At 42.0% G+C, this 12,664-nt stretch overlaps 2 protein-coding genes across 2 annotated transcripts; one reads left to right on the top strand and one right to left on the bottom strand.

Moving 5' to 3' along the window:
- The first annotated feature begins 485 nt into the window (after positions 1-485).
- Positions 486-1,381, top strand: LOC131281847 (uncharacterized). The gene is made up of 2 exons (XM_058311203.1): positions 486-577; positions 790-1,381. The coding sequence occupies exons 1-2, from the start codon at positions 527-529 to the stop codon at positions 1,336-1,338; spliced, it is 600 nt and encodes a 199-aa protein (XP_058167186.1). The 5' UTR covers positions 486-526; the 3' UTR covers positions 1,339-1,381.
- A 631-nt stretch (positions 1,382-2,012) lies between these two features.
- Positions 2,013-12,632, bottom strand: LOC131293893 (muscle M-line assembly protein unc-89). Its single transcript, XM_058321942.1, has 6 exons — positions 12,133-12,632; positions 9,531-12,056; positions 9,283-9,455; positions 8,799-9,009; positions 8,292-8,435; positions 2,013-2,636 (listed from the first exon to the last, which is right to left on the bottom strand). Exons 1-6 carry the CDS (start codon positions 12,439-12,441, stop codon positions 2,469-2,471), a joined length of 3,531 nt encoding a protein of 1,176 aa, XP_058177925.1. The 5' UTR covers positions 12,442-12,632; the 3' UTR covers positions 2,013-2,468.
- Between the last annotated feature and the right edge of the window lie 32 nt (positions 12,633-12,664).

The raw sequence follows: 12,664 nt of genomic DNA, 5'->3' as shown, positions 1-12,664 counted from the left end.
TTTAAACACATCAATGATGTAGATAATAGTCAAATATATATAACAACTTTAAAACGTGGATTCATTGTTTTCCGTCAAAACGAAGCATCCAAGGTAATACACATGTATGTTAATGTCCCAACAAAAACGGCATAAACGGTTTCTTGGGAGTTGTTTTTATGTGTTTGTGTATTCGATTGTAATTTCTTTTTTAGGACAAAAAATTAACTTTAAAACTCATAACGGAAGTTAAGAAAAGACCCTTAATATGGGACAAACATTTGAAAGTTCATCGAGATATAAAACAGCTGAACGATGCATGGACAGAGATTGCCAGAGAAATTGGCCTACCCAAACAATTCGTCCTCAGTCAATGGAAGATCGTTCTTTCCTGTTTCCGTACATATAAAGCGAAAGTGAGGAAAAGTCAACAGAAGGCGACAGGTAAGCTGATAATAAGTTCGTAAATTTGATTTCTTAATTTACATCATTTCCTTTTTCAGGTTCTGATAAAGTGTACAAACCCGTTTGGTTCGCATACGATGTGATGGTTTCGTTCTTGTCAAAGGGTACAGATATGGAAAGGTTATTGGACTCTGTAAGTATTTTCTGTACTTGTTTTACATGGAAAAAAGATATAATATTTAATACGATAAATGCTCTCGTATACCTACGGGTCAATCCTAGAATTGGGCAACCTGAAGCATGTATGAAAGCAATTAGTTTTGCAATCTGCTGGAAAAGACGCAGCGTTTAGATGATTTGTTTTCTCTGCTCTTTTCTTGTCAACATTTGCTCTTTTTATTTCAGACCGAAATCAAGCGCTCCCCTTCAGATGATGAGGATCAAAAAACATCCTTAATGGATCCACTATCCGATATAGAATCATCAGCTTCAACAAGTGATACGACTCAAACCCCCGCAATCAAACGATTGGGCAGAATACATAAAAACGACGATCACCAGCAGGCTGGACAAAACGAAGCCTTTCCCAAGGATCTATTTTTAGAGTATATTTCCATGGAACTTAAAAACCTTCCCGAAAAGCGCCAACTGGAAGTGCGCAACAAATTATTTGGCGTTATTGCAGAGGAAAGGTTGATTAGTTTGAATGGTAGCTACGTGCAGGATAACTTAGAAACAAAAGCGACTGTAGAATTAAAAACGGCGAAAGAAAATTACAAAATTTTGCAAGCGGAACATCAGCAACTTAAGAAAGATTATGAAGAGCTATATACCAAATATCACAAGCAGGTAGCAGCAGCTGAATTGTACGAGGAATTCCTAGCAGAAGGTCAATCCATGGTTAATAATCTTACAGGCAAATTAATGGTAATACGAAATCAATTAATGAAATAAACGTCAGTGGCAAATATTTATTTTTAAAATAATTATTGAACAACTGTAAAGCTATTTCGGTGTAAATAAAAAACCGTTTAGATTTGCCTGAAGTGAATACTGCTTGACTTTATTCTTTTCTTTACATGAATCGGAAGGTTCACATTTGCGTCCAATAGTATCAGCAACGTTAAAAATAATTGAAAAAAAAGTTTTTATGAGGATATAAAAGCTTTAAGTTTTATATAACTTAATTTTTACTAACAATTATAGAAAAGAGACAAAAGTTGATAAGTTGAATTACTAAAAATGAGCCATATTGGCCAGTTCTTTGATCCCTTACAAGTCTTCATCACCAGATTAGCTTGCGAATTCGTACTGGTGTAAACTCTGGCAGACAAAGATTAAGAATTCCTAAACCTTTCTTTCTTAAAAAATTGATAAAAACTTCAGATAACTATTTGGTTAGAACTATAAAGTTAGAAAAATATATATTTGTACCTTTCACGTTTACATTTCTTCAAGATAGCCTTTTGTAGAAATTTCTTAAAACTACCTTCCATTTTAAGCTAATATTGCAAATATAAGCTCACTGTAGATAATGTTGGATAACAGAAGAATCAAAGGTATGAGGGAGACGTTTTTTATCGCCACCCAAAATAAATCAAATTATTTAGCAATTGAAGCAATCCCTACTTACACACTATTGCTAATCGTGGATGTCACTTGCATTTGCATTTCCATATTGCAAACTTCTAACGATAATTAAAACATCATGAACAATAAACGATTGGTGGTGTGGTTGTGCCTACACTTTGCTCATATATAATGATATAAATTTGATCATACGAAAGAAAGCACTATCAGATAGTATGTCTGCTCAAATAACAACGATTGTCGGAAAGTGTAGATAATGATTTGAGATTATTGTAAAATATTACAATAAATAACCGGTTCTCTCACGACCTCTTCGCCTCCAGGTGATCTCGATGAAAAATGATTACGAACGTCTCTCATTTGCAAAGTTTGATGTAAAACGATCTACACACATCCTAAATGTTACTAAAAAGGCATTTTAAAAATTCCTAGAACCGCTAGAATTGCTTAATGTAGTTGCAGCAGTGTTATCTACCAAATTGAATGCTAGTTTCCTACGCAATCCGTCCCAGTTCTCCTCCCTTGTTGATAAACAGCTTGAATTTCTGCTGGCATTCAGGTGTGGTCCACTGTTGAGTCTGCTTCTTTTGCTCCAAAGTCAGCACAAAGTCTAGTTTGGCCAGGAATTCCCGACGCAAATGTTGTTTGATCGATTGAATTGCCTGGGAAGAAAGTAAATATTTTTATAATACAGCCTTTTTCTATGGCAATATTCTACCTCTGTGAACTCCGTTATGGAATATTGAAATCCATCATGACATCTATGAACTTTGTTAATGATTCTATGAACTCAAATATCAGACCCTTAAGTTTTATTATCGGATTTTCAGATTGGAGGCCGGTTTGTTCATAGATTCAAATTTTATACTCATACATAAGTAGTCAACCAGTTTTATTATCAGATTTTCAGATTGGAGGCCCGGTTTGTTCATAGATTCAATTTTATACTCATACATAAGTAGTCAACCATTTGCTAAAGACTTTACTGTTCACACATGACGTATACGCTGTTATTCCATAGATTAATTAATTATTATAAAAAAATTGCACTTCCAAATCGGTTACGTTAATTGTCGACAGTAACGTTAATTATGAATATGTACACAATTTGCATCTATGAAACACACAACAAACCGGTATCCAATCTGACAATGCGATAGTGAAATTTAAGGTTCCGATATTCGATTGCATAGAAACAGTAACAACCGAACTTCACAGATGCCATATTCCGGTTTCACGATCCAATACGGGAGTTCACAGAGGCGATCAGCTGGCTTGCAACGTTTAGGCTTGCTCTATCCATAGATCCATAGGTTGTAAATCAATTGTAGTAAGAATTATGAAACAGTGCAACAACCAATCCCTCCTCTTTCACATGTATTCCCCGTATTACACGTCCATTTTAAGTAGAAGCTTAGTAATTACTGTTAGTAATAAAATAACACGACTTACCGTTAGATTTTTACATACAATTCACAACCAAAACGTATTTTGTATAAATCCATCATGAACATTTGACAGCATTCTAATGAGAATTCATAATACTTCATTCCACGCATTCATCAGACTTCGTTACATTCGTTGCAACTTCATTAACTCGTAAGTTATCAAAAACCAGTGAAACTATGATATAAATAATCTAACATTCTAAAAAGGTCATAGGCCAAACAAAACTCTCAATACACCACTTCTCTAAGTCCTTCGTTTTCAGTTTCCCAATCGGTCTTAATTAAAAAAAAAGGAATAATGTTTTATGAACACAGGATTTTTGAACAAAACATGTTCCCAAAAAGATTTTTTTTATCGTTATTCTCAAATTAATGTAGCAGTGTAATTAAAATTATGGGTAACCACTTTCTCTGCATAGAAAAAAAGAAATTGCACTATCTGTGATCTGTTGGAGCCCGCGACAGCCGAGCGGTAGCGCCGGTTAGAAAAATCGGCCCATGAGCGCCGGGGCTCACATCCTCGACGGCGTGGGTTCGAATCCCAACCGAGACCGGACCCTCCCCTGTACGAGAGGACTGACTATCCACGTACAACAGGGAAACAAGTCTTGTAAGCCCATAACGGGCAGGCATGACCAAGAGGTTGTTACGCCAAGAAGAAGAAGTGATCTGTTACTTTCGAATCTAGTGACATCCTTACGAATAACATGTTTTTTAAGTTTTTAACTCAACATTGCAAAACTTGATTTAACAATTTAAAACATGTTTGCAGCGCATACGCATGAAGCCGTAATTCGAAGTGATCGATCCTTTGATGAGGGAGAAGAAATAAATAAATTCCACCAGCCGAACAGTTGCATTTGCTCATGATCAAAGTAGATGATCCGCTAAAGGAAACATGATCCACTTGGCGTGTGATGATGCTAAACGTCTGATTATGTTTGTTTATTTATGTCTACCGGCTGTCTAAACGTTGCTCTGGTCATGTTACGAACCATCTATTCACTTTTTTTTTGCTTAACTCAGCTGCTTCGGCGCGTAAGACAAATTTCCCATCGTCGCACTGTGTTTATGCATGGATGTTCAGGCTTTTCACTTCTTCCGCTAACGTGCTAGCTCTTGCCTACCTACTCTAAACGATTCCGATTCACGATTCGATATTGGGGATGGTTGCGGAAGACATCGGGACGTGGAGCACCGACGTGGAGGATATGCGAGAGCGACTAGTTCTTAACGATGAAAATGGATCATCAGTGGCATCAAGCCACTTTTCTGTTCCTTGTTAATGGAAAAAAAAAAGAAATGAATGGTCATTTCGTTGCCAATATACGGTGGAAGATTTATTTTCCTCGTTGCTCGGAAAAGCGGGTAGGCTAGTGGTAACCCGAGGCCCGAGGGCAACCATTTTTTTAACACTACCACATTGGTGTCGAACTCAATTTTGTTCATCAAGCATTTTTTCCTTGTCACTTGATTTCCATTAACAATTTAACTCTACAAATATTGTATTGAAAATTCCAAAAACTTTTCTGAATTAAATCATCATGGTTTCAAACATTCCTTTAGTAGGATTCACACAAGTCATTCGAAGCAATATTTGGTCCCTTCCTTAGTTGAGTTTACTTTTTTGTTGATTGAAATTGATTGATTTATTTATTTATTTATTTATATATATATCTATTGAAAACGCTGGATAAAATATGGCCTTCTGGTAAACATAATTACGATAGAGATAAAGACATTTGTGAATGGTTTATTCTGAGTTGATTAAAAATAGATACAAGCAATAATTTAAGCGTAACTTCAAAACTATTTCTTTTGTGCTTTTGCTTTTTAAAAGCATGACATAAAAGACGCACGCGGCACTTCATTCGAAAATAACGATTAGCGCACTATACTACCCATAAATTCAGCAATGTGTGGGATATATAACACTGATCGCATAAACTTATTTAACAGTTCGCCCAAATACATATAGTCCAGGCAAGTCCATAGTTTTAATGTTTATTATTTAAAATGAATATTCTTTCAACCTGTTTTAAGAAAAATTTTAAATGTTACATGCAAAGACAGGTTAATCGACAGATGAGAAGAAATTTCATTTGTTAACTAGAACCACGATATGCCACCACTGCAATGGGTGACGATCGCCTCCTGTTGGCACGTTCCATTTCCCCAAATCATCCTCATTTATTCGACAGCGTGCAGGTGGGTTTTTAAACAAGTATATCAATGTTTTTAAGAAGACGTTCTTTTTTCGCTCCGCAACTGCCGTCCTGTGGACTGCTTACCCACCCCAGGAAGATCTTCCGAAAAAAAAAGAATGGGAGATAGGAAGCAAAGAAGGGGATGGCCGATTTTTCACTGGCAGGAAACACCGGATACCATATGTCTACATGACCCTGCCCTGCCATCGTGTTGCTGGATGCAAGGAAGGAAAAAAAAAATGTTAACTTCTCGTGAGCGGAGAGTTTGCAATTTCGGCGTTTGGCTTCTTCTGCCAATGGCCGGTATTTCGAAACACGACCAGCAGTCTCGATGCATGGGGTCAACCCAAGGCAAACCAGACACAGCAGGCAACGCTGTCTCCTAGATTTTGCTCATCATGGCTCTCCATTAGATTCACCGAACGCCGGGACCGGCACGATCGTTCTTTGCGCTGCTTGGCGATCCAATTGGCAGAGCGCACTGTTTAGTTTCTTTGCCAATGGTGCGTCGTTTGGATCGGCTAGTGGGGCCCTACTATATCACGGACTATCGAACACAAGGAGATCGAGTGATTATCGTTCGGGCACGCGAATAAACTGTGGTCGTGTTTATTGCTTCATTTAACGCAGTCCAATGGGAATGGTGACGGTCGTAGCATCAGCAGGAATATCATGCAGCGCAACGAGTCGGTCGTTGAATTCGGTTTTAATCGTTGGCTTCGTTGCGACCCTATTCGGGCCAGCACTCGCCGCTAGTTCTTATAAATATCGTTATGAAGATTATGTAAGATCGTTGCACAGAGGGATCAGGGCGAGAGAAAACATGACCCAAAAAACAAAACCGCGACCAAACCGATTCGATTATTACCATCTTCTAGGACACGATGATGGGGACGTGCCGGGAAAACGAGGTTTGTAACATCGTCCACAACCGCTATTGGATGCCAAGTACGGTGGATAAGATTTGCCGTTGCCCACTAAGTGCCCAGAGCTGCCCGGTAGTGCATTCGATGCACGGTAACGTGATGAACGTGAATAGCCGAACGCAGATGAAGTTCTGTGAGCCGCTCCGTAATCTTCGTCCATGCCGGGACGGCGAGATTGCGCTACGGCGCAAAACACTGTACCAGTCTTATAACGTGAAGAACGTTTCGATCGTTGTCGACTGCCTGTGCGACCATCGGCAGAGCTATTGGATGTTCCATAACCGATCTGGGGAGGACTTTAACGATGCCCGGCATATAATTACCGTGGTACAAAATTACAAGTGCATAGGTAGGTACCGTTGGCTTTTCAGAGACCAATGTAGTGTGTAGTATTTATACAAGAAAGAACAGATCTACTAAAGAGGTTTGTCTCGTTTGCAAACGCATATTGTGCGATTGATATGTTACATGCAAACTGATAGAAACATCTCCTAAAAGGGGATCGATATTAATCTTCCTAAAACAACTGAAATCGATGAACTTGATCATACATTTTTTTCGATAGTCACAATATAGTGTGCGATTGATATGTTACATGCAAACTGATAGAAACATCTCCCAAAAGAGGATCGATATTAATCTTCCTAAAACAACTGAAATCGATGAACTTGTTCATACATTTTTTTCGATAGTCACGATGCTCAACAATCCTTAGGTCAATTTACAACATTTAGAAATCCCACCAATAGCAACGACGTAGAATCGATTGCCTAGAAATGTATAACAGTTATTTTCAAAATACGAACGTCAATTAAAAATTCTTGTTGACAGAAGATTGGATCTAAATTCGTTCGACTATTATAAACATGTAGAATTTTGTTCATTGCTTTTTATCGCCTCGGCATGTGAATTTGTTACAAGGCTTGAATGTACAGTTCTGCTATATTGTGGCTCTGTCTGACCCAGTTTCCACTACTGATAGCGCTTAGCTACAGAAACCTAGGAGGACGCCGATCAAAAACGGATCGAAAAATAGCGCCAATTTATGAAAATGGGGAATAGAAAGTTTTCAATTCAGTTGGACAGATAGCTTCTTCTGTCCTGGCTTCAAGAGGAAACCTATTAGGGTTGCAGCACTATTTTTGAGTTGATTGATTGATTAGTTTAGATAAATAAACCATATCTTGTACAAAACCCTTGTTGCGTTTGTTACGTTGGTAACAAGCACATTTCGTTTTCAAGATAAGAATACTTCAAAATCCCAGACATATGCATGTTTTAGGTGATTCTAGAACCCAGGAAATTCTTTGTACGTTCTTTTAATCGCATAAACCTTTTTTTAAATCAGTAAATCTGTTGAGAAGCGTCGGTGCCAAAAAGATCGTGCATCCTTTGAAAAACCAACTAACACTCATCTCTCGCATGATCATATCTATTTTTCCCAGCACTGAAGCGTTGCGCTCCGCACGAGTTCTGCGGCTACGGGCGACGAGATTACGGCTTCATCTACCACCGCTGCACCTGCCCCGTGTCGCATCAGTGCAAGTTTGATCTGGATGAGACCGAAAACGATATCAGCGAGTTGTTTTACGAAGGCCCGGCCTATATTGCCCATTGTGTGCCGATCTACGACTACGACTGGTGGTAAACATCCGAGAATCGTATGTGTGCAATGTATGTGTGTGTTTGTGCGTGTGCGTATGTGTGTGTATGTATAATTATTTGGTAACACTTACCTGAGTGGATTGCGAGGACATCTTCACCGTTAGCGCACGCGCACGCTCGTGGAAGCGATCCGACGGAGCAACATCCGTCACGAGACCATAGTCTAGAGCAACAACGGAAGAAATGCGCTTCCCTTGCAGGATTAAATCGGTCAGCTAAGGGAGGGGAAGAAAATGGCACGAGAAGTGGAAGAAAGAAGATATGTATTAAAATGAAATTAAAAAATAATTTAATCTGGGCAATCTTTGCAATATTGTTATGAGCTTGTCTGTTGTTTAACATTTGCGATAGAAAATATTCGATTCGATAATCATGGTCGAAAAATAGGTGTTGAAAATAACCAACCAAAGCTACAAGTTGTTAAACAAACAATTTTAAAATAACCTTATCAACTAACATGCTCTTGGAGTAAAACTTTGTATAGAAATAAATGAGAGCTATTAACGTTTTCTTATAACCCGCAGCACATTTTTGTGAACGTTAACGAAACATAAAAAAGAAAACATGATAATTCTTACGGCCTTCGGTTTCAGCGTACGGCAGCTGGTGAACGCCTTTAGCGCCTCCGGTAGATAGCCAAAATGGCCGTACGGTGTCATGAAGGTACTGCCGGTCTGCGCTAGCACGATATCAAATATGGGCAGTATTGTAACGCCCATCCCGAGCACATCGCCGTGCACCGCGGCCACGATCGGTTTGGAGAAGGAGATCAACGACTTTAAAAACGACCTGCCAATGGAAAGCGTACATATGAGTTGGACGAAGAAGAAGAGTTGGTTTAGTCATCATAATGCCCGGCGATTGTTGTAGAGAATGATCAGGCTATAAAAAGGAAAGATCAGGCATGTCGAGGTAGATAAATTCAGAGAGTGATTGGAAGAGGTGGTTTAAAGAAGAAATAATATATACCTATGTAGAAGAATAAGAAACCCGAAACCTTACATGCGCTTGTGGGCAAGGGATTGAGGGGGTCTTTTCTTAGATTTCTATCTTTAAACTTACTTCAAACATTCCCCCATTTCTTCGGCATTCACTTTTCGTTTATGTACCGGTTGTAGCAGGTGGCCCACATCTAAACCGCGGCTGAAGTGTTCACCGGAGGACATTAACAGTACGGCCGCAACGCGCGATTCCTTTTCCAGCAGCGTGAATACTTCGGAAAGCTCGTTCATTGCCTGTTACGAGAGACGGGATAGGCGTGTTAGATGCTAGGTTTGTGTTACTGAGCGGTTTCTAGTCCTTATCATTACCTGCATCGAAAAAACGTCCTTCAGGGCAGTCATGTTATCACCACCGCCACTCGTAACTATCCCCTTTGTTTTCAGCAAGATTTCCACATACGCACCATAGCGTTGCCAGGACACTTGTTTCATGTCATTGAGGCGTCGCTTGGTGGCCTCGTGAAGGTCGTCGTTTTCCTGTTTAATAAGCTCCCCGGTGGCACTCACCACGTATTCCCCACCAAAGTCCACCTCATCTAGCGACATCGCGGGCGTTCCCTTAGCGCCGGCCCTTCTCTTCGCTTGCGTTTGTTTCGCCGCATTGTTCCCGCCGGTGGTGTTGTTCGGTGGGGAACTATGCTTTTTGTCACTCATTTCCAACGGGTCGCGGATGTTCTTCAATGCCTTCGACAGTTTTCCTCTCATGTTGGCCAACAGTGATGGGTCGACCTTCATTTCATTCCCCGTCCCCGGGTTGGTGACTGGCTTCGGTGTAGGCTTTGCAAATAGGAAACTATCATCTTCCTTTGCCTGATGATCATCATCATCGGATGGTTTTGTCGTGCCGGAAGCCACCATCGCGTTTGGCGACTCATACGCTGACTGGTCGATGCTCAAACGCCGCGGACTGGCGCACGAGCTCGAGTACGAGCTGTTCGAGCGTCGCCGGATAATCATCGCATCGTCTCCTCCTTGTGCATTGTACACGTAGTCCCAGTCTTTCAGCGTAGATGCGTTCTTACGCTTCCGACCCCCGGTGGCTGGGTGAGCAGCAGCTCCCACTGGACTCTGATTGATCTTTTTCGTAGACACCTGAGAGCCAACCGCACTCGCGTCGGGCTTCTGCGGCAAACCCGTATCAGAAGCACCGCCACTAACGCTCGTTATTGGTGTTTGCTGGTTCGAAGGGGTTGGTGCACGTTTCGGACGCACCCTCAAACCCTGCTGGTTTGTTCCATCCGTCGGTGATTTGCCTTGGTTGATGACGGCGTCGGTGATAATTTTCGTTTTGGCGAGCAGCTTCTCATCTTCGTCGCTCGTATCGACGGCGGTTGTTTTCAGCAAGTCCTTCTGGTTCGCTTCACACTCGACATCATACAGCATATTGATGGCGCCCTCGTCCGCCAGCAGCCGTTCGATTTCGTTCTTTTTTCGCTTTTTCGCTTTGGCGTCGAGCATCGTCGTCGTGTTGGGGGCGGTGGTGGTATTGTTGTTTTCCCTCGCCGGTGACGGCCGAACCGGTTCCGGAGTAAGAGCTCGTTTCTGAACCGACTTTGGAGGGCCGTCATTGAACATGCGCACTGCAACGGAATCGGCACGCTTACGGCGCATGGTTGCTAAGGGAGGATTTCCCTGCGCGGAAACGGGGACGGGAACGTTACCGCGATTGGATTTGACCAGTGCGGCAAAGGGTATCGTCGCGTCCGATGGATCCCAAATGATTTTTTTCTTGATAACACGGCGCTGTTCTGTCACGTGTGGTAGGGATGGTGTAGCAAAGTTACCTTCCTCCAGGACACCGCCGTCGGCCTTAGCGATCGAGCCTGTGGATGGTTTAGAAATCTCTCCAATATTACGTTTTTCTGTCGCTCCAGCATCTGCTTGCGGTTCGTCATCCCAGTCCGACACAAGGGCATCTACAAGCTCCGAACTCTTGTTCGGTGTTTGTGGGCTGCTGGTGGTTGGTGGTGATTTCAGTTTTGGCGCTGGCGATGTCTTTTCTTTCGGTTCTGCAATCGTCGTTGGCCTGGTGGAATCTTTGGCAATCTTTATCGCCCCTTTAGCCGTGGGACTATTTTCACGCGGTTCTTCTTTAACCAGCATTGCGTTGGTTAGCGATTTCCCACCGATTGGTCTAATGGTTGTTTGCCCTTTAATCGTCACCGCTGTCGGTACCTTCGGTATCGCTGGTACGCTTTGCACAGGCAGTTTTGTCACTTCCAGTGGGTCAGAAGCGGGTAATTCGTCATCGGTCGGCGTTTTGGTGGTTGTCTTTACATTCGACGCCTTGGTACGACGTTTATTTTTCGGGAACGTAGGTAGACTCTCCATTTGACGCCGAGCGATCTCCTTCTCGCGTTCCTTCTTTGCCTTTTCCATATCATCCTGATCAAGAATGAATATTTCCATTTCTTCTACCCCCTCCCCTGAACTATTGGTACCGACACAAACTTCTATTTCCGTTGCGTTTTCGCGTATTTCAACATCGTTGCCTTCCAGTATTGCGATAAGATCATGCTCCTCCAGTTTGGTTTCCTTCGTTTCTATCGACGGAATCGGCGTGGGTGGTATTTCACTGCTCAGTATGAGATCTTGTGGTATTTCTATTGCACCGCTCGTGTCCAACGGCTTACGAGGAGTGACCGGAGTAGCAGTACTTGTAGATTTTATTTCTATCTGTTTACTTAGCCTATTGCGCATCTTTTGCAAAAGGCTTTCCTTTGAAGGTAGTTCCGCTGGCGGTGGTTTTGATGATATCGTTTGCTCTTTCAGCGTCTTTAGCAAATCGCGTGTGGTGACAATAGGTTTACCTGGCACCTTTTTCGGCTGAATCAGCTGCAATGGATATTAAGATAAAACAATCGGTAATCTACCCAAGGGCACGAAACACTATTGATATGGTTAAGCTTACATTTGTTGACGTTTTCCCAACGGCTCCGGGCACCAAATTTCTTGCGTCGTCCCGGGCGGCGGGCTTCCCAGCGGGCAGACCCGCGATTTTTTCATCCCGAGTTTTCTTCGGGGGTTCTAACGTGATCAACGTTTTGTTCTCCTCGTCGCTCAGTAGGACGGCGTCGTCGGTTTGTGTTGCCGTTTTTACCGCCGGTCCCGTTAGCAATCCATCGTCGGCGATGTTGGAAAAGGCTGCACCCGCAGTGTACTGTTTACCTTTTGCCTCGTCCGGCCCTTTTCGGCCATCGAGTGCTTTCGGTTCACTCATTGTGCGAGGTGCGTCGGTTTGTTATTTGGCGGCGATGCGGGCATCTAGCGCCAAGCACTTGAAGGCGTTCTTGCACGCAGGCACACCCACAATAGCACGTACTTGGGCCGTGCGGAAACCTAGTAAATGTGCTTGAGACGACCTCTACATCTAACACAAGGTATGGGCTATTATGTTGATATTTGCTTTACTGTACAATCTTATTTTCTTTGAAAAGTATTAA

This window comes from Anopheles ziemanni, chromosome 2 (assembly GCF_943734765.1).
Source record: "Anopheles ziemanni chromosome 2, idAnoZiCoDA_A2_x.2, whole genome shotgun sequence".
In the NCBI taxonomy this organism is placed as follows: domain Eukaryota; kingdom Metazoa; phylum Arthropoda; class Insecta; order Diptera; family Culicidae; genus Anopheles; species Anopheles ziemanni.
Note: the sequence above shows the minus strand (reverse complement) of the source record. Positions and strands in the feature narration are given on the sequence as shown.